The sequence below is a fragment of the Corythoichthys intestinalis genome, chromosome 9, assembly GCF_030265065.1.
Source record: "Corythoichthys intestinalis isolate RoL2023-P3 chromosome 9, ASM3026506v1, whole genome shotgun sequence".
Taxonomy (NCBI): domain Eukaryota; kingdom Metazoa; phylum Chordata; class Actinopteri; order Syngnathiformes; family Syngnathidae; genus Corythoichthys; species Corythoichthys intestinalis.
In genome coordinates this window covers 26952041-26974153 of record NC_080403.1, presented here as the reverse complement: position 1 = coordinate 26974153, position 22113 = coordinate 26952041, and the positions used below count along the sequence as shown (strand labels likewise).

At 40.3% G+C, this 22113-nt stretch overlaps 1 protein-coding gene across 2 annotated transcripts in view; it reads right to left on the bottom strand.

Annotated features, from left to right (window-relative positions):
* Positions 1-22113, bottom strand: part of LOC130922186 (membrane-associated guanylate kinase, WW and PDZ domain-containing protein 3) — a 271915-nt gene that overhangs the window by 73771 nt on the left and 176031 nt on the right. For both annotated transcript variants that reach the window (XM_057846775.1, XM_057846776.1), the window contains exon 3: positions 6487-6606. In XM_057846775.1, coding sequence (XP_057702758.1) covers positions 6487-6606 — 120 coding nt within the window. The remainder of the gene's footprint in view (positions 1-6486; positions 6607-22113) is intronic.

Genomic DNA, 22113 nt, shown 5'->3' with positions numbered 1-22113 from the left:
ATAACGTAAGCCTGTTAACAAGGCTGTTAATGTGGCTGCTTAGCATGCCAAGACAGCTAACTAGTTTCCTCTCTATTAGCGTACTTTTGTAAAGTCTTCGCCCATTGTAAATATCTGTTCAAAATAATATTTTCACAATACATCTTGTGTTTTTTTCTCTCCGGCATCTTTCTGTGTTGAGAGACTGTGTGTGTGTATGGGGGTGGTATATAATGTGTAAATAATGATACGAGTCATACACATGCATCTTTTGCTCTTATTCACCATTAATATTCAACTAATTAATACTAATAGTAGTAGTGGTACTAACCCAGAAAAGGTGAACATACTCACATTCCTGCATCATAACTTGGATTGAGAGAAAAATATGTAGAAAATGAGCAAGTCTCTAAAAATGTTGAGATGGAGCATAAAGTCAGTGATGTTCCTGCAATATATACAGTATATAATGTTTTTCTTTATTTTATTTAGAAGTGTTTTTACGTTTTATGGAAAATAATGAATTTTCTTCTAATGCTTGGGAAGTTGAGCTGCTGCTGTGGCTTTAGTCTATAAGTTCTATTTATTTCAATTTTATTTAAAATATTTGTATTTTATTTTAACATATTCATATTTGATGTTCCAATTTGCAAATGTGTTGTGAAAAATTAAGAAAATCCTATTCAATGGACACAAAAGTTTAACCCATACATCTCAAAATAACAGATTTTAGAGCTGTAATTGCAATACTGTGATACCATGAAACCGCGGTATTTTTGCTTAAGATTATCATACCGTCAAAATCTTATACTGGCACAAGCCTAATTACAAGTGTAATCAGTTGATTGTAGTCAGGTGCTACTTGTTTTAGCATAAATATCATTGGTTAAACTGTTTGTACTCGATCGGTACGAAAGAAAAAAAAAAAAAAACAGGACCCACATCGGCCCTTGAGTACCGGTTTGGAGACCCCGGGTCTAATCTGTTGCGTATACCTTTGAATCTAAATCATATTATCCCTCTATTATGAGACTCTTCACTGTAGATTCACCGCCAAAAATCTTTTGGAGAGAAGCACTTTAACCATCAGATTTACAGAGCTGCACCATTTTCTTTTTCTCCATTTACTCTTTGTTGTGATTGCAAGGCTGTGGTACGCTGATTTTTCAGGAGGCGCAAGCCGCCTGTTTGCAAATTATGTGTGGTTGAACATTAGATTGTACGTCTGTCACCGTCAATGGCAGGAAACAAGTTAAGCACATGCCAGAAACCAAGACTGGATGGATGGGAGCAAAGCAAGCCCCTCCAGTCAATCGACCTGCTGTTTACGAGGCAGCCACATTTTTCAAAGATGTCTTCATTAGCGGACACAAAGATGGCGGGCAGAGATGGAGGAGGCCCCTAGCTAATTTGCCGACACACGCTGACATTGATCAGCCACACTACCGGTGTGATTAATCAGGAGCTAACAGGTCACACACGGTTGACAGCAGATATTTTCCGTATGTGGATTAAATAGTCCTCACATACATTCGAGATACGACCAACATTTTTGGGACTTCTAACAAAAAAAGTTGTCTCTGTTCCTGGTTGTCAGTAGTAACGATAGCCATACACTCCATTGGCCCCAGCAGTATATGGGGCGTACCAAACAAATACCCTGTTAAAGATCCTTCACACCTCGCCTTTAATCTAGCCATGCCGGGTACAATGAGAGTTCTTCAGAGGGTCAGAGTGATTAATAAAATAACAGAGAAGAGGGTATTTAAGGGAAATTATGCGTATGAAGGGTGACTATAAAAGCCGAGCTGGAAAAAAAAAAGAAAGCAGAACATGAGCCATTAACATAATGAGCATCCAGGCAAGTCACTGGAGACTATTAGCGAGACTATTACGGATATCTCCGAGCACCATTAGGCCGCTACCTTGAGCACAGTTTAGTCAGTGTGAAGTGAAGGCAATTGGCTGGCCGGCCACAAGGGGAGCCATAACCATGTTGACCTGTGACAGAACCCAGATGACCTTGTTTATTTTGCGCTTTTTCACTACACACCAAGCTGAGCTCAAAGGAGAAAGGAGTGAAAGAGAAGGAGAGTGGAAATGGAGAGCGCCAGTTCCTTAATGCGATTACTTCCACTCGGCATTGGAGTGTAGGGAGCGCGACGTTCGCAGCTCAAGCTTGTGCTGACTGGCTTTTAGTGTAAGGAAAAAAAGACCAGAAAGAAGATAAAAGTCCTACTGAGATATAGGGGGCACTGACACCTGCCCACCCAGAGGATGTTTAGTAAAAAGAATACCATACAGTATATACTGTGGGCTAGGTGTTCAGTTACAGTATATCTAGTGCCTTGTCAAAGCATTTGCCCCTTTCTTAACGTTAATGTTTAGCAAACAAATAAACATTCGACAAAGATAAAGTAAACTGCATTGTGATTATATTTGTTAAGGATAAAAATATTCAAAGCTACAGTGGGGAGAACAAGTATTTGATACACTGTCAATGGGGTTTCCCATTGGCAGTGTGTCAAATACTTGTTCTCCCCACTGTATCTGACCCTCTGTGAAAAAGTAGTAGTATACTCCTTTGTTAAATCATGAATTAACTGCAGCTCGTGAGATTTTTGCAAGACTTAAATCATCTTTACTGACCACACTCAACCCTGATTAGCCCAAATATGTAGTCTTCCAAATTTGATGAATTCAAAGATATGTAGATTTCATAGTCGATTAAAAAAAAAAAAAAAAAGTTCAATACTTGCTCTGCATGAAACAATTCAGTGAATTCCTGTTAAAATTTCTTCTAATTTTGATGGAATGTTTTTAAACAGGTCAAAATTGCAGAGAATCACTACCGCACTGCAGTCTGTTACCCTAGACATGTTGATCATGTGTGAAATCAGCAATGAAATCCTTAGCCCGTACAGTACATCTTTGAAATTTTCATTCAAATTTGGAGGAATAAGTCTGATATAGTTCAACATTAAGCCATTTAGTTTCATAAACCTTGACAATGTAGTCTTTGTCATCTCAATTGATATAGAAAAACCTTCAAATTTGACATCTATACATCCGACAAGGGTAATAAATTATGCAATTTTTAAAGCTTTTGGGCTGAATGACAGTGAGAGAGCCATTGTGCACAAATGTAAAAACATGGAACAGTGGTGAAACTTCCAATGATGGTCGGCCTACAAAAAACAACCCTAGCAGTATCGTCATTCAGGAGGTCAAAAAGAAATCCCTTGACATCTATGGAACTGCACGCCTAAGTGTTCAATGACTCAACAATAAGGAAGACACAGGACAAAAATGGCAGCTATGTTACAGTTCCAAGGAAAAAATCTGACCTTACAAAACAAAAACTAAACTAAACTAAAAAGACAAAAATTTTAATGATTCCCAAGAATTTTGGGACTGATGAGACAAAAGCTGGTATTTCTTGAAAGGTGTGTGACCTGTTATCTGGTTTGAAGTTGTAACAGCATTTTAGGAAAAGAAAAATGTACCAATAACCAAACATGGTTATGGCAGTTAAACAGTCAGGGGCTGTTTTGCTACTACAGGACCTGGACAACACTGCGATTTATGGAATCTCGAATCCAATTGAAATGCTGTAGTATGACCTTAAAATGGAAGTTCCTGCTCGAAAAAGTGCAATGATGTGAGTCTAACTGAATTCACTTCAATCAAACAGCTTTCTTATCTCAAGTCTGAAGCCAAAGCAAAAAATAGGCCGCATGATGGCTCGCATCTTGAGTAAGTTGGTCCATACCTTAAGGCACAATATCGTCTCCCTCGTTATTGCATTTTCAATGTTGGGTCAAAGTTTTGCCCTGTCTGAGCTGGGAGGTGACTTAATACCCATTGATAGTAGATGGCAGAAAATTTATCACTTAAATCAGAGACTGATGGAGGAAGCTGATGCAACAAGCTCACATCCAACAGTGCACCTTGCTGGTGGACACACACACTCCCACTAACACACAAGGCTTTCTCAGCCTTAAGGCGCTTTTCTGGCTGGAGGAGGATTTAGCTTTATCTTTTTAATTCTCCATCATATGGCGAAGAGCAGCGCTCACATGCTGGCGCTGAAAGAGGAGGAGGCAAGACAGTCAGTCCATTCAGGTCGTTCGCGAATTGTAAGAGAGAAAAAGCAAAAGACTCGCCTATATTTCGCCAACGTATGGATTTGCGACGAGAGAGAATGCACTCTGCATGATGCGAGCAGGCAGATTATCATGTTATTGCTGTAATGATCACACAATGTAAGAGAAATCCCATTATCCCATCCCTGCATCATTTGGTAAGGCCTCAGAATTTAAAGCGAGCGCTCCGTTGCAGGTGAAGACGTCTGCTATACTTCCTAAGCCTTGATGTCGAAGTCCTTTTGTGGAAATTCAGAATTGTGGAGGCATGGGAGTGCCTCGGAGCCACCTGGTGTGCGACAGCGCAGCCGGCTGCTGGGAACAGCAGGTTGGCTGGTTTACATAAGGTCAACATGCAGCGCCACAGCTGCTCAGCACGTTCCCAACAAACACCACGTGAAGGCGCGTCGCCTACCTCAAACGAATCGCTGCATGATACACGTCAACAAAACTGCTTCAGAGTTGCCAACTAGCTTTGCGTACAATATGAGTCAATATATGAACATACGTCACGAAACCAGGACAAACTCGAACACAAACTCAGTCAGCTGGTGTGGGAAGTAAAACAGAGTTGAGTTGTTCATTTTAACCTCTGCATTATTTTTTCGATTACGTGTGACCCACTAGATCCTACCACACTTTAAAGTGACAAAGCATGTTTATTTCATAATACACGTGGTATTTTATGCTCCTGAATGAAATGGACCACTTGGATGTGTGAAGAAGCGATCGATATATTTATTCCATTTTTTGAATCCCGCGCTACGAAAACTTCAGACTTCCGGCTTTGGTTTTGCATTGAGGAAGAGGGCTATGTGAAGTGTACGGGAGAAGGAGTCCTCTTCACTATACAGCCGTACTGTTGTATGAGAAGGACTAAGGATTCAGCTGATTTTGCGGATTAATTCGTTTATTTTTCGCATGACGCCAGCCAAACAGCTGCAGAAAAATCTTGCTGTACGAGGGAGAGGCGTGTGCCTCTTTTTGAGGTTTCAAAACGTTCCCATTCACCGGTGGATATTGGCCAAAACAAGCCCTACTACTGTGGGACCGGACTTACGAGGAAGTGAGTAAACATTGCGTTTTGTATTATGTCAAATACTGTGATCATTTTAATATGTAGGTGGCTTGCATTTTGTGGCTGACATGCTGACCGGCGGCTTGTCGCACATCCCCCCCGCCGGGAGAGCACTATACTCGGCTTATTCCCCTCTTCATGTACCCGGTGTTCTGTCAAATTTTCCAACTGATCAGAAATTTCAACTTTGTGTTAAAAATAGCCGCGAACACAGCTATTACAAAGTAAACACTACAAACTTTCTTTAAATAAAGGACTACTTAGTTTGATAATGGATGGGAATATAAAAAGCTCTCCTCATACACATATTGTCATGTTAGCTGCATAACAACTGCAGCCGCCCTCCTTTGAGTCTCTCGCTGTTTACGACTTCGCCGTGTAGTAAAGCAATTTTTTGCCATATTAGTATTAACCATTTGGCAGCTACACACTCCTCCGACGTCGGCCGGTTTGTCCGGCGGTCATTGTCCAGCTGCTTCCCCGCCAACGAGCCCTCTGCCCTAAGCAGGGGAACAACGAGCTCTTACTAGTTCGCTGCTGGGCGGGTTCCCGATCGGCGAAGACAATCGACAACCCAGTCGTTATGTGAAATGATACAGGCTAGTTATGTGTGATTTTCCGCTTCGAAGACTTTGAAACATCACTCGGTTCGGGTTAACATGTCGGCTAGCTGTCACGCCTCTTGGTTTGTTTACATTCTCCGAAGCCGGGGAAGGGAAATGACATAAGCCCGACTTAGGTAGCATAAAATATCGTTCGAGAGGTGCGACAGTAAAGGTGAAGTCGAAAGTTTTGATCGTTATGGAGTAATTTTGCCCTGAATAAATGCAGTTTTATTATTTCATATTCCATTTAGCACAAGACTGTTATTTGTCATGACCATGCCATTTATTTAGCTATTGGGGAAAAATACTTGGATAAAAAGAATATCTTGTAAAAATATTGGAGTAGAGAGACTGAAACAATGACATTTTGCTGCTCTCTTCGTCGCGTTTTCCTCCTCCCCCCTCAATGGGCTGAATAGTAAAACCGATTAGCCCATTCTCCCGCTGACGTCATCCACCTGTTGGGGACGCTAGAGCCCTATAATGGTAGCCGTGGCTAACCGGCAGATTAAAAGACTAATTTCTCATCATCTGCGCTTTGCTAAATTGTTGTATACAGTCGAATCGTCTCAAAATATGATTCTAATTCACATAATAATGCTATTTAAGACTTTTTTCCCTCCTGTCGTACGCACTTTAACTGTGCTCCCTGGTGATCTGTAAGTGTGATTGCGCTCACCATCGTATGTACCACTCTCCAGGAGAAGGCCGCTCTCCTCCAGGATCCGGAAGTCTCCTAGGCTGATAAAGTTGTAGTCCACGCCAGGTACCTCCCCCTCCCGAGGGAGCCTGGTGGTACCTGTGCAGAAGAGAACCAGATAAAATATGTTCATGTTCATTCAAACTTGCAAACCACCCAGCAACAAGTCCTAATGATGCAAAAGTGAGGTCAACATCATTGAAATGCTGCACCCGGCGCGGTGCAAAACTCGTCGAGAGCAAACCAAACGTCAGTGCCAACTTCAATGCAAATATCCATCACGCAAATGAAGCTTTTATGGAGGATCCCTCGTTCTCTTCAAGGTCGTGTGAAGGATGGAGTAACCATTGAGGCCCCTGCACTTACATTTGATTCATCATGCTGGATTCATGCTATCTAGAATTCTAATGGGACAAATAGAGTATGTTAGGTCTATAACATAAAATATATGACGCTTATTCCCAATCTTCATTCCCATCTCATGAGTTATTCAGAGATATAACCTTGGTCCTGTGTGAACAGAATCGGCCTTTGACATCAGTCGTAGGTACAGACATCGACTTAACACAATAACATTCTTGCTTAACCATAACAGAATAGGCTGTGAAAGAGAGCATGATGGGTGTAAACTTGAACCAACTAAAGAGGGTTACATATACATTGCAATAATAATGTATATCCTCCTTATCAAGGTTAATGAAGGCCCTATTGTTTGAAGTCACAGAAAAATTGTTATCTGGTGGTGTAGGATGTGTAGGTGTTTAAAGGTTTTTTTTCCTCTACGAGAAAATCGGAAAACAATTTTAGTCGGCTCATAATTCAATTACCGTATTTTTCGGACTACAAGTCGCACCTGAGTATAAGTCGCACCAGCCATAAAATGCCCAACGAAGAGAAAAAAAACATATATAAGTCGCACTGGAGTATAAGTATTTTTTGGGGAAATTTACTAGATAAAATCCAACACATAGAACAGATATGTCATCTTGAAAGGCAATTTAATATAAAATACAATAGAGAACAACATGCTGAATAAGTGTACAGTGTACAGTGCGTAAACAACGAAATGCGAATATACTGTCCTCACCAGGACGCTACGGCTCAATCCTGGCTATAGACCCTACTCACATGACGTCACAACCACGCCCCCGCGCCATATTGTCCGTCAACTTGTCACTGTTGATGCATTATGTATTAATTATGTATTATTATGTATTATTATTATTATGTATTGTATGTATTATGATGTAAATTCCTCCTATTATGGCGTGTTTTTCTGCTCGTTACATTAATAATCAAAATGGTGAAGGCGTGTGTGGTGGTCGGTTGCAATAACAGAGAAGATAGACGGAGAGACTTGAAGTTCTACCGGATTCCGAGAGACCCGGAGAGGAGAGCGAGATAGGCTGCTGCAATTCGACGAGAAAACTTGGCTCCAAACGATTACCACAGATTGTGTAGTAGTCATTTTATATCTGTTAAGATGCATTTAACATAGGGTTTTGGCTGACAACCACAATTAAGATCATTGCTAGGCTAATCGCCGACAACATACACTCAGACGTTGTGAATGAACTACCTGAAAATATATAATTATAAGGGGATAATAAGACAGTTGTCATACAATGAATTTACAATTTCACTATTGAGGTCAAAAGCCAAAAAATAAATTCAACTAGGGACAATCTGGAGTAGTGCTATCGCACTTCATATTTATTACATATTATGTATGTATGTAGTGAGAGTGCTATCGCTAAACCATATAAACATTAAAAGCCCTAGCTCCATTGACAAATGACATGAAATACATTAGACTTGACAGTGGATGTTAGCAAGAACAAAAGATTTTGAATTGAAAATTTCGTAACTCACCTTCCCGAGCACAAGATAGATTCCTGCCGAATTTTCGTGGACGAGGACATGTTTCACCCAACCAGCAACGAAGTATTTATAAGCCTCCAAGCTCTTAAAGTTTTTCAAACTTTCGTGAGAATAGGCTGATTTTGTGTGGACAAGATAGTTGTAAATATCAGGGTAGCAGATGTCAGGCAGAGACGGGCGAAGACAGCGGGTCGAAAAACATCGATTTAGGCATCAAATATGGATCTGGCGAATGGACAAACTGAAGCTTTTCCTTATAACGCCTTTTATGCAACGCATCCAATGAGTTTACAGCGTCAGATAACTCCGGGGCTTCCATGAATTGCTCTATAAATTGCACGACAAATTGAAACCATTGAGAATAGGGCTAAAAAATGACGGACAATATGGTGGCCGGACACAGCGATACGTCATTCTGTGACGTAGGTGAGTAGGGTCTATAGACCCTACTCACCTACATCACAAAATAGACCCTACTCACCTACGTCACAATAGACCCTGCTGACCTACGTCACAAAATAGACCCTACTCACCTACGTCACAAAATAGACCTGACCCTACTCACCTACGTCACAAAATAGACCCTACTATAGACCTTACTCACCTACGTCACAAAATGACGTGTCGCTGTATCCGGCCGCCATATTGACCGTCTCTGTTTAGCCCTATTCTAAATGGTTTCAATTAGTCGTTCAGTTTATAGAGCAATTCATAGAAGCCCCAGTGCTTTCAGACGCTGTAAACTCATTGGATGCGTTGCATAGAAGGCGTTATGTGGAAAAGCTTCAGTCTATCCATTTGCCAGATCCATATTTGATGCCTAAATCGATATTTTTCGACCCGCTGTCTTCGCCCTCTCTGCCTGACATCTGCTACCCTGATATCTACAACTATCTTGTCCACACAAAATCAGCCTATTCTCACGAAAGTTTGAAAAACTTTAAGAGCAGCACTCTAAGCAACATTACCCCGTGTGACCCTTTACTTCCAATTTTCTAAAATGGCGACAATCAATTAAAAAAAACGACTGCGATGGCCGACGCTTCAAGGATAGGTGGATATTGGACTATTTTTTCAATAAAACACGCAACAACTGTGTCTGCCTCATTTGCAAAGAGACAGTCGCTGTTTTCAAAGATTTCGATGTGACGTGATAATAACAAGACACGCTGACATGTACAACAACATGACAAGGAAGATACGCAGCGAGAAATTATAGCAACTTGAAGCTACAGCAGCAGTATTTCGCAAGAGCCCGAGTGTCGAAAGAGAACGCCACAAAGACGAGACTGTTGAAATTATGAATTTAAAAAAATAATAAAGCAAATGTGACACACAGAAGGGTTTGCTAACATTTGTTTAAATATATTGTTCTATGTAAATCAGCCAAGGTAGCCCCCCGCATTTTTACCACACCAAATCTGGCCCCCTTTGCAAAAGGCACACCTGTTTAACTGATGATCCGTAGACGAGGCCAGCTTCTTTCACTTGGTACCAGCTAAATATTATTCAAAATGTAATGATGGGGGAAGAAATAAGCATCTTGAATTTGAAACTGTATGTTGTCGGCGATTAGCCTCGCAATGATCTTAATTGTGGTTGTCAGCCCAAAACCCTCTAAATATATATTAAATGCATCTTACCAGATATAAAATGACTACTACATAATCCGTGGTAATCGTTTGGAGCCCAGTTTTCTCGTCGAATTGCACTGCAGCAGTCCATCTCGCTCTCCTCTCCGGGTCTCTCGGAATACGGTAGAACTTCAAGTCTCTCCGTCTATCTTCTCTGTTATTGCAACCAACCGCCACACACGCATTCACCATTTTGATTATTAACGTTAACGAGCAGAAAAACACGCCATAATAGGAGGAATTTACGTAGCAGTAATACATCAACACGACAAGTAGACGGACAACATGGCGCGGAGGCGTGGTTGTGACGTCATGTGAGTAGGGTCTATACAGCGAGCTAAACTCCCAAATGACGATGTTGGACGTCCATATAATATTCTGAATCAATTTTGTCCTACAAGTTAGCATAAACGTAAATAAATGATAATTAGGTGCTATTACAGCAATGACACAAACGGTTAGCATTCGTTCGCTAGCATTAGCACATCGTTCAAACAACCACACAACTGGCTCCAAGTGTCCGATTGCGGGTAGAAAACACACAACAACAACAGAAAAGATGGTGCACACAGACGTTGCCTCTGTAGAGATATTTTACAAGCATAAACAATGAACGTAGGTTCGCAGCCGTCTCTCTCTCTCTCTCTCTCTCTCTCTCTCTGAGACCCTGAGTAGCTGTCAGTCTTCTTCTGGCGTGTTAGCGCTCTTCTTCGCGTAAACAAGTGCGAGTGCGCCCCCACATGGGCGTGAAAGCGCCATAAACTAAAAGCATGCATTTCAATATAAAAAAGTCAATAATACAATTGAACACACATTGCCAAAGTCAGAACGCAAACATGGCCATAGCTATTAAGGGTTATTCAGATAACTATAGCATAAAGAACATGCTAACAAGTTTACCAAACCATCAGTGTCACTCCAAAACACCAAAATAACATGTGAAATAATACCAGAATGTGCTAATAATTTCACACATAAGTCGCTCCTGGGTATAAGTTGCACCACAGGCAAACTATAAAAAAAAAAAAACTGTGACTTATAGTCCGAAAAATACAGTACTCAAATATCCAGTCATTAAAATGAATCGAAATAAAAATGCCATTCATAACCTCCCCAAAGAACACGGACAGCATTTTCAGACAAGCCGAGCACATATTGCCAGCTGTTTTAGAACATTTCGACTGATGTTTAGAATCCACCTAATGAAAGCACAGACTCTTTTCTTTTACCAAGAACAATAGCTGGATTCTACTTTTTCGATTCTTTAGTCATCAGCAGTAAAAAACATGGGTTGGAATTTTTCAAAAGCAGCTATTTCTCCCAGAAACTGTTCAAGTGGACTCAAAAACCTTGTTTATCTTGTATCGAAAATGTTGCATCACTGTTGTCTGCCGGGATTTGTGAGGCAGACATATTGTTTCCAAATTTGAAATTCAGAGATGGGCAGCATCAGAAGCTCCCAACCCCTCCTTTCTGAAAAAAAAAAAAGTTATTTTCAACAAGATGATTAGGTAAAATGTCATATCACTGTATTTTATAAAAACAAAACAAAAACGATTGTAAAAGTTATCATTTACGTGTTTGACAATTCGTCCGGTTTTAAGTGTCACTGATGTGTTGTTTTTTAATATACATAGTGAAAATGCCCAGAATATACATTTTTCACTTTTTTGGGCTCTTATGTAGACGTGCAGATTGTCACTTATATGCAACTGATTGGATCAGATTAGAATAATTACAATTTATAAATCATAGATTCCATCATCATTTGACAAGACAGCTCCCACAAACATTGCGCCACGCCGTCCCGTAGGTGGCTGGACCCAGGCAGAAGTTGAGCTGGCTTTCACTGAGACAAACTCAAACACACGCTGCGTTCTAACACCGGATTTAAGTGGAAATAGGACGAATGTTTTACTGCATACAAGCAGGCAAGAGTGTGTCAAGAGTGATTTGGTCGAAGATTCAAGGTAATGATTATATTTTTCGCACAATGCATTAGGAGTGGGAACCTCAGGGCACCTCACGATACGATACGATTCGCGATACAAGGCTCACGATAACGATTATATCACGATACAGCGATTATCGATATATTGGTCAGAAATTGGATACATGACATTCTACGATATAACTGTTGAAATGAAAAGAAAAAAAAAAGATATTTGAAAATAGAAAAAATACTGTTTAAGTCATTTATTAAACAGTGACACCTTTTCTGTGCAACATTGCTGTAAAATATAAATCTACTGCAAATTGTGCCCCTGCACATATAGAGGAAACCAACCACGACCACTGATATCGCTTGGAGAGATCATGATGAATGGCACCCTTAATTTCTTTAGAATTTTAAATATTTAAAAAAATAAATAAATAAAAAGTGCCGTCGGTGTCAGCAGTTGAGCTTGGAGTGGGGCAGTGATAAAATTGGTGGGTCTTTTCTTCGTAAATGAACTTTGTTGCTTGGTTTGAGCACTTCCGCTATCTGCTTCAGCATTTAAGATGTCAGACTTGCTCAGTCACAGTCTTCCTCACCTTAAAAACAACAAAATAAAACAAAAAATATTAGCTACTTCATAGCGTTTGAGTTGAAATCCTGATTTTTTTTGTGTTGGAAGTATTGAATTAAAAAAAATATGAATTGAATGTATAGAAATTAAAAATTCAATAATTACCTATTTTTAATATGTAGGCTACATTAATTATCATGCACATCACTTCATATATCTTGGAACCTATTCAAACCATTTTTATAGCTTATTGTATCAAAATGACAGTAATAACAGTTTGTGTAGTAAACTAGATGGAAATTGGTTCTCAAATAAATCGGTAAATTCATGTGGGCTTGTTCGATATTCATTTTCATCCAATTTAGGGTCCTGGTTTATTTTATATCATTCAACACCAAATGTCATCAAAATAATACATGTAAATTAAAAAGTCAATTACATTGCAAAACTTTCTTACCTCAAGTGATGAAAGCGAAGCTCACAAACTCCAGTGTCCACTACGTCACCAGCTCCCAGTGAAACTTACTTTTCTTAGACAATTCTTGCATACAGCAAAGTCCTTGTTCACCTTACTTCCTTTCTTGTTGGTGTAAAATCTAAAGTGTGTCCCCATGTGTGATTTGTAGCAATATTTTTCTCATTTTTTCCTCCACCGTTCTCACGGAGCTTTTTTATTTTTTCAACCCACTTGGGGCCTCCTCTCTTCTTCTCTAGACAACTTGTGCGCACTTTACCCTCACCGCCACTCCCGAGCGCCCCTAGTGGACCGCCAAGGAATTGCTCAACAAACATTGAGCAGTTTACAGCATCAATACTCCATTGTATGGCCAATAAGTTAAATAAAAGTATCGATTATTGGCGGGAGCATATCGATAACCCATCGGGTTGCAAAATATCGCGATATATCGCTGTATCGAGATATTGTCACACTCTTACAATGCATGCACTGCAACGCTGTGAATACAATGAAATGAATGGGAAAAATTGCCTAACTTTAGCTTGAAATATTTATGTAAAATGAATGATAACTGCCCGTGTTTTTGCTTTTAGCCAAGAGTCTAGAGTGTTTTACGTTCATAGCTTTAGAAATTCCGCAATTTAAGCATTTGTTTATAAGAACCGTCAACTTAAAAAGCTCTCTGTTTCATGACGGCTGCCATGTTGGATTACACAATACCATAACTTTTGCTTGAAATATTCACGTAAAATGAACGATAACTGCCTGTTTTTTGCTTTTAACTAAGAATCTAGACTTTTTTACGTTCATATCTTAGGAAATTTCGCAATTTAAGCACTTATTTATAAGAATTTTCCACTTAAAAAGCTATTTGTTTTGTGACGGCCGCCATGTTGGATTTTGTATTTCTACACAGTTGTGGAACTCAACCTAAATCAGTTGTGATTGTATATAGAAAAATGCAAATTTAGATTTTGTTGGGTAAAATTAAGATGATCCTGCATGCTTTCCTCACGTATTAAGTTTCTGATGTGAAAATTGAGGGATTTATAAGCTGTCAAAAACTTGCAGAACTTGCACTAAATTTGAAAAAAATAAAATAAATAAATAAATCATTGGGATTTTATTACGGAACGACTTTGATTTTTATTTTTTTATTTTATTTATTTTATTTTTTTTATGTCGCTGCTCATGGAGACTCATATATAGCTAAGGGAGGTGCCTGTTTAGATTTGATGTCGCTAGCGTCTTTGGTTTTAAACATATTTGAATTTGAAGTTTTGAAAACAGGCCACTACGTATTGGCCCCGAGCCCCGTCAACTGATAGTGAAGTCTATGTTTAAATTTAAACTACTGGCTCTGGGTGTCTTTGGAGAGGATGTGTCGGTGAAAAGCTCATGGGCATTGGCAATACATTTGGTGACCTTGACATATTGCAGAGACGTGGCTTACAATTGTATATCAATGACACCAAGCTTCACAATTAAACAAAAATGATATATTTACCCACTTGCGCAGAAAGACATATTTCAGTCAAGAGGCAAGCTTTTTTTTTTAGGATTTCCTGCTTTCAAAATGCTTCGAAATTCCTAATTTCTACTTAAAAACATTCACTCATTTGACACCAATAGACTCGCACAAATGCATCAAGGCTGGGGATCAAAGTTATATTGCAGGCTTCCAGAGATGACACACAGGAGATAGAAGAAAATAAAAAAGTCGAACAAGAACCAGGAGTAGGAGGCGGCAAGCAAGGCAAGCAAAGTGCCTCTCGACCAGCTTCACGGTAAACAGAAGCTGAAGGTGGAGGTTGTTTCAAAACAAAAGTTGAGTGAGAACCAGGCAAGGAGGACCAACTTTTGTTGGTGTGCAAGCCAAGCAAAGAGTGTGTCGGCTGGCTAGACGGTGAGGTAGAGGTGTGGAATACGGGTGGGGGAAAGTGACAAACTTGTCATGCTATAAAACTATTGTACAAAACCACAGAAAATTCAAATATAGCTTTAAATAATGTTTCATTTATGGATGTTATTGCTGTATGATTGCCTAATGTGGCACAGTTTGGAATCAGGAAGTGGAAACATCCAGCTGGCTTTTTTCATTGTTCAGCGCTCTTGATATTAGTGGGTGTTGAGGAGGAATAAAGAAAGCCGGTACTTGATATGTAAGGCACAGTGTGACGTGATATTGTGACTAAATTGAAAGCCTAACATTTGCAGAGTGATTTTACTTGCAAACTTGATGGTCAAACAAATAAAAATAATACCTAGTACATACATAACTTGTACCAGAACACACTCCTTTTTCCTATTACCCATCTCATAGATAGATACATTTTAAGTGTCATTCTGATATGCACAAGTGAAAACAGAACGAAATGTCGTTGCATTTGACCTGCAGTGTTGAGAATAAAGTAAGAATAAACTAAAGTAACAAGACTAAAAAAAATGTGGCCGGAACATGCATGGAATAGTTCAAAATATTGGAAATTGTTCGAAAAAGTAAATCGATCGACGTGTGGCAAGTTGGAAATAGCATTGATGAAAACGCAAATTAACATTTTCTTTCCCACTGACTGATGTCACTAACTTTTGATTTAATCACGTTGTTTCCTGAGCGGTTTCCTTGATATTTTCCACATGCTCCGCAATTAATGGGGGAGCCAAACTGATTGCGGCGGCCCCGTTGCCTATTAAGTAACTTTATGTCGCCATCCCCGTTTTTTGTTTTGATTTTCCACTCTTATATCCCTACTCTAATTGGACTGTGAAAGCTTGTCGGCACCCCGGCAGATGATTAAACGGCCAGTTTGATAGCAAGACAAACATCAGAGAAGTCTTTTTGCAGAGCTCCTTGGTAACGCGAGTTTTGTGTTATCCGAAGCGCTTGACACTGCCTCTTGTCGTGTGAGAATGCCAACCCGGGCTGCTTCTCATTAGCAACGCGTCTGACTTGAGGCTCGCTCTCAAAAATGCACCCCTGTAGCCCAATTACTTGAGCCTCCGCCGCTGCATACCTGCCAAATGTCTCCTGCAGCCATTATTTCACCAGGCCAAGGCGCTGCTCTACGATGGGCGGCGACGTAATGAGGCCTTGTTCCAGTTGGCCGCCGAGCCTGACTGAGAGCGACGCAGGTGCACACTGCACACTTTGCGTCTTTGATAGGAAAGTCCGCCAGACACTTTTTCAAGTACACATTGACTTTTGCCGACTGGAATGGAATTTTTTTATTACTAACCAGCTAACTGCTTAACCCAACTGTACGGTACTAATGTACCAAACAATGAACTACGTGTATGACAAAACTATCAAGATACGCGTAGATTAAAGGGCGGCCAGGGGGGGCATAGCCTGGTTGCTGAAAATATCATTGCATATAAATGACTTACCTATAGACCCTACCCACGTGACGTCACAACTCCGCTGTCCTGAATGGTACCGCCCAATTGTCCGTCAAAACATAGTGTTAACCTGTTACGGCTACGTACATTCCTCCTATTTACGGCGTGTTTTTCTGCTCCTTAACATTAATAATCAAAATGGTGAAGGCGTGTGTGGCTGTTGGTTGCACTAACAGAGAAGATGGAAGGAGAGACTTGAAGTTTTACCGTATTCCGAGGGATCCAAAGAGGAGAGCGAAATGGACGGCTGCAATTCGACGTGAAAACTGGGCACCAAAAAATCACCACAGACTATGTAGTAGTCATTTTATATCCGGTAAGATGCATTTAAGATATACTTAGAGGGTTTTGGGCTGACAAATAACCACAATTAAGATCATTGCTAGGCTAATCGCCGACAACATACACGTATGTATGTAGTGAGAGTGCTATCGCTAAACCATATAAACATTAAAAGCCTTAACTCCATTGACAAACGACATGAAATAAATTAGACTTGACAGTGGATGTTAGCAATAACGAAAGATTTTGAATTGAACATTTCGTAACTCACCTTTCCAAGCACAAGATAGATTCCTGCCGAATTTTCGTGGACGAGGACCTGTTTCACCCAACCAGCAACGAAGTATTTATAAGCCTCCAAGCTCTTGAAGTTTTTCAAATTTTCGTGAGAATAGGCTGATTTTGTGTGGACAAGATAATATCAGCGTAGCAGATGTCAGGCAGACAGGGCGAAGACAGTGGGTCGAAAAACATCGATTTGGGCATCAAATATGGATCTGGCGACTGTATAGAACGAAGCTTTTCCACATAACGCCTTTTATGCAACACATCCAGTGAGTTTACGGCATCAGAAAGCACCGGGTCTTCCATGAAATGCATTTTAAATTCCTCGATCAATTGAAACCAATGCAAATACAGAGATAAAATGACGGACAAGTGGGCGGAACCATACAGCGAGCACGTGGTTTTGTGACGTCGGTGGGTAGGGTCTATAGACCCCACTCACCAACGTCACACAATGACGTGTCGCTGTATCTGGCCACCATATTGTCCGTCATTGTTTATCCGTATTCTCAATGGTTTCAATTTGTCGTGCAATTTATAGTGCAATTCATGGAAGCCCCGGTGCTTTCAGACGCTGTAAACTCATTGGATGCGTTGCATAAAAGGCGTTATGTGGAAAAGCTTCAGTCTATCCATTCGCCAGATCCATATTTGATGCCTAAATCGATATTTTTCGACCCGCTGTCTTCGCCGTCTCTGCCTGACATCTGCTACCCTGATATCTACAACTATCTTGCCCACAGAAACTCAGCCTATTCTCACGAAACTTTGAAAAACTTTAAGAGCAGCACTCTAAGCAACATTACCCCGTGTGACCCTTTGCTTTCAATTTTCTAAAATGGCGACAATCAATTAAAAAACAGTTGACTGCGATGGTCGATGCTTCAAGGATAGGTGGATATTGGACTATTTCTTCAATACAATACGCAACAACTTTGTCCGCCTTATTTGCAAAGAGACAGTCGCTGTTTTCAAAGAGTTCGATGTGACGCCATATTACCAAACAAGACACGCTGACATGTACGACAACAATACAAGGAAGATACGCAGCGAGAAAGTATAGCAACTTGAAGCTAGTTTAATTTCACAGCAGCAGTATTTCGCAAGAGCCCGAGTGTTGAAAGAGAACACCACAAAGGTGAGATTGTTGAAATTATGAATTAGAAAAAAAATAATAATAAAGCAAATGTGACACACAGAAGGGCTTGCTAAAAATTGTTTAAATATATTGTTCTATGTAAATCAGCCAAGGTAGCCCCCCACATTTTTACCACACCAAATCTGGCCCCCTTTGCAAAAGGTTTGGACACCCCTGTTTAACTGATGATCTGTAGACGAGGCCAGCTTCATTCACTTTATACCAGTTAAATATTATTCAAAAAATAATGATGGCGGAAGAAATAAACATCTTGAATTTGAAACTGTATGTTGTCGGCGATTAGCCTCGCAATGATCTTAATTGTGGTTGTCAGCCCAAAACCCTCTAAATTTATATTAAATGCATCTTACCAGTTATAAAATGACTACTACATAGTCTGTGGTGATCGTTTGGTGCCCAGTTTTCTCGTCGAATTGCAGCAGTCCATCTCGCTCTCCTCTCCGGGTCTCTCGGAATACGGTAGAACTTCAAGTATCTCCGTCTATCTTCTCTGTTACTGCAACCAACCGCCACACATGCCTTCACCATTTTGATTATTAATGTTAACGAGCAGAAAAACACGCCATAATAGGAGGAATTTACGTAGCGGTAATGCGTAAACACGATGAGCTGACGGATAATATGGCGCGGAGGCGTGGTTGTGACGTCATGTGAGTGGGGTCTATACAGGGTGACCCAAAAAAAAGTTTACACTCAGTTGACTGCTTGTTTAAAAGCCATTGAAACATATCTAAATAGGTTGTCATGCTTAAGTGATTCATTAAGGTCACTCAATGCAGCTGGTAATCTCTCGTCTCTACAATTCCTGTGCTTCTGCTGAAAATGAAGAAAACTTGCGTGCCGGTCTGACACCTACTGAGATTGCAGCAAATCTGAGAATATCCAGATGTGCAGTCTACAAAGTTAAAAAGAAGCTGAAAGATACTGGAACAGCCTCACGAAAACCTGGGTCTGGAAAACCCGATCTGTGCGGACCAAAAAGTTGATTGACAAGGTGATATGTGGCCACCCCAGAGTCCAGATCTCAATCCCCTGGATTATAGCATATGGGCAACTGTGGAGGACAGTGCCTATAAGAAGCCACAAACTTCTGTGGCAGCCTTGGAGAGGTCCATTGTTAGATCGTGGGAAAAGATGACAGCATCCTACATAAAGAAGACCTGTCAAGCGTTCCGCAGGCGCCTGAAGGCTGTTGTGACACTTAAGGGAGGACACATTGAAAAATAGAGTGTACTGTACATGTTCTTTACAATAATGTATAATTTGTGATTAAATTCTAATTCTAAGATGAATAAACATGGCATTTAAGTTGTATTATGGCAGCGTAAACTTTTTTTTGGGTCACCCTGTACTGTATTTCACAGGTGTCAAACATTCCAGAAAGGGCCAAGTGGGTGCTGGATTTTGTTCCAACTGATACAACGCAGAGAGTTTAACCAATGAACTTCCTGCCGAAATAAGCAGCACCTGACAAAGTTTAATTGATTACACATGTAAAAGATCTAATTGGTGAAAAGATGTCCTCTTCATTGGTTGGAAACCAAACCTGCACCCACTAGGCCCTTTCTGGAATCGGTTTGACACCTGTGCGCTATATGAATTTAAAATTAAGAATTTGCCAGTAAAATTTTGTCCATAAAAGTTGTAAAGCAATAAAACCAACAAAAAAGAATACAATGAACACATTTTTTTTTTAATTTTTATAATGAATGGGTCATAATTAATTTTCGAACAGATCATGTGACTAGCATCTTAGAGACTGCCATTTGCTTTGCTTAGCCAAAACCACCGGAGGACAGGAGAAAAAAATGGAATTTTTTTCAAACCTAAGCTTTCAAAAGCGACAACAACTACTGAGCAAGAACCAAGGATTGAAGATGTGGACCATAAAACGCCTGAGAGCGCCAAAATTGTTTGTCCAACTAAAGACGCTAATTGTACAACAGACCCACAACCAGGCCTACCATATTCAATGGGCGACGTCCTTGGCCAAAAGCATAGCTGTACTAAGCAGCCTGATTTGAAACTTCCCTAAAAAATGATGGGAAACAAAAAAAACCTTCATTTTCAATGTATGATTATGTATGATAAATATGCGTGGCTGGAATATTAAGTCAAAAAGGATGCAGTCTTCTGTGTTGCCTGCCGCTAAATTCAAATTAGAAATTAGATTTGTTTCGCAAGGGTGTGAGTGACTAGAAAAACTTGGCATTAAATTGGTTATCTCCGCAGAACGCAAAAATCGGCGTCTACTTCTCCACAGAAAAATGTGCGCGCACACGCACACACGCACACACGTAGGTGGGATGCCTGTATTTACGAGCATGGGCTAAGCTACTAATCGAGCACATATCTTCTAAGTTAATTTTATTGCTGACACTGCATTTCGGGGTCAAAAACATGTTGCGCCCCCTAGCTCCAAAAGTCAAACTCCGCCTTTGCATATCAACATTTTTTAATAAACCAATCAACAAATTTACAAATATAAAGTAGAGATATACTTACTAACCTAAATTACAATACATTAAAAGCAATTTAATACTTAATGGCAAACTAATCAATAAGCAAGGCAACTAAACAAAATAATGCCTTTGTTTCTTCTGTACTGACGTACTATACTGTATATGGGTTTCCCACCGCCTATATATGTTTAATCATGTTTCTGTATTACTTCTTGCCATGTCCATTATTATTTCCAGGAGTTTTCTGCCCATCTGCATTTTCTTAATAAACACAACAATGAAAAAAAAAACCAAACAAAATAAAACACACACACCCACAAAAAGGGAGCATACCGAATTCTCCTGCGGCAAATTAAACCTGTTCCAGCATTAAAAGCCTTTCAATTCAGATCTTCCATTCTGCATGTCCAAAAAACTGAACAGGACAAGCAATAAAGCAACAATAACAACAACTCCTCTATTGATGAACATACCGACTAGGTGACCAAAAGGTAATTAGTTACTTGGATGGTTAGTTGGTTTGAATCAACGACAAAACCAAACCAAAAAAATAATTGTTTTATACCCGCTGAAGGAATTTGACCTTCTAGCCAGACCGCCGGAATCACGCCAGCCGAACTGCCAGACCCGTGCTGGCGTAGCTCCAACGGGACCCCGGCAATTCGGCCAGAAGGCCAAACTCTGCGTTCACCTTAGTCTTAACCCTTTGTACTGACTCCATTTTGAAAGGTTTAAAGAAGGCTCACCAAGATTTAGGGTCGAGGAGGCAAACTCATTCCAAGGTCACAACATCAGAAGTCAACAAAAGGTTCCCGAGAAAAATGACAACGCTTAGTTAAACATTTTGTCTTTTGAAGGCTCTCGCAGGGCAGGCCGTGGGCAGGAAAAAGGTTGTGTTTGGGATTATTGTCTGTTTGTGGATTGAACAGGAGGATTCGGGAGTTACTGTTGTCCGGGCAATGAGGGTTATGGATTTTGCCACCTCAGGGTCAAAGGGGATCCTGGAGTCTTGTCAGTCATGTTATCAGTTGAATATCGGGCGTTCTCCGGTGCTCCTTGTGTGGTACAGAGCATCTCGCCGGGAGAACTGATTGCGAGAGTTGGTGCGTCAATCTTGCTCATGACGCACATGTTGGGCTTCCATGATAAGAAGCTGTTGTGTACCTTTTATCCCCTATATTCTGCTTGTTTTCCTTAAACTATGGTATAAGTGCTATTTATTTTATATTGGGTGTGTTAAAGTAATACAAACAGTTAGACGGTGCCTACGAGAAACAGTACTAGCTCGTTCACCGCTAATCCAAACAAAAACATAATTCAGTGACCAAACTAAACAATCAACCAAACAACCTAATAATGTAGGCTATAAGGCTAGGTTGACCGCAGACCTAGATGGCCAATTCAGATTTTTCTTCATATCTGATTTTTTTTTGGCAATGCCCGTTCAGCCTTTTTCAATTGAGCCTGTTCATGTATTACGCATAGGCACTAACTTGCAGTCCGACACGTGCTGAGCAAACTAACCCGCATCCGCAGA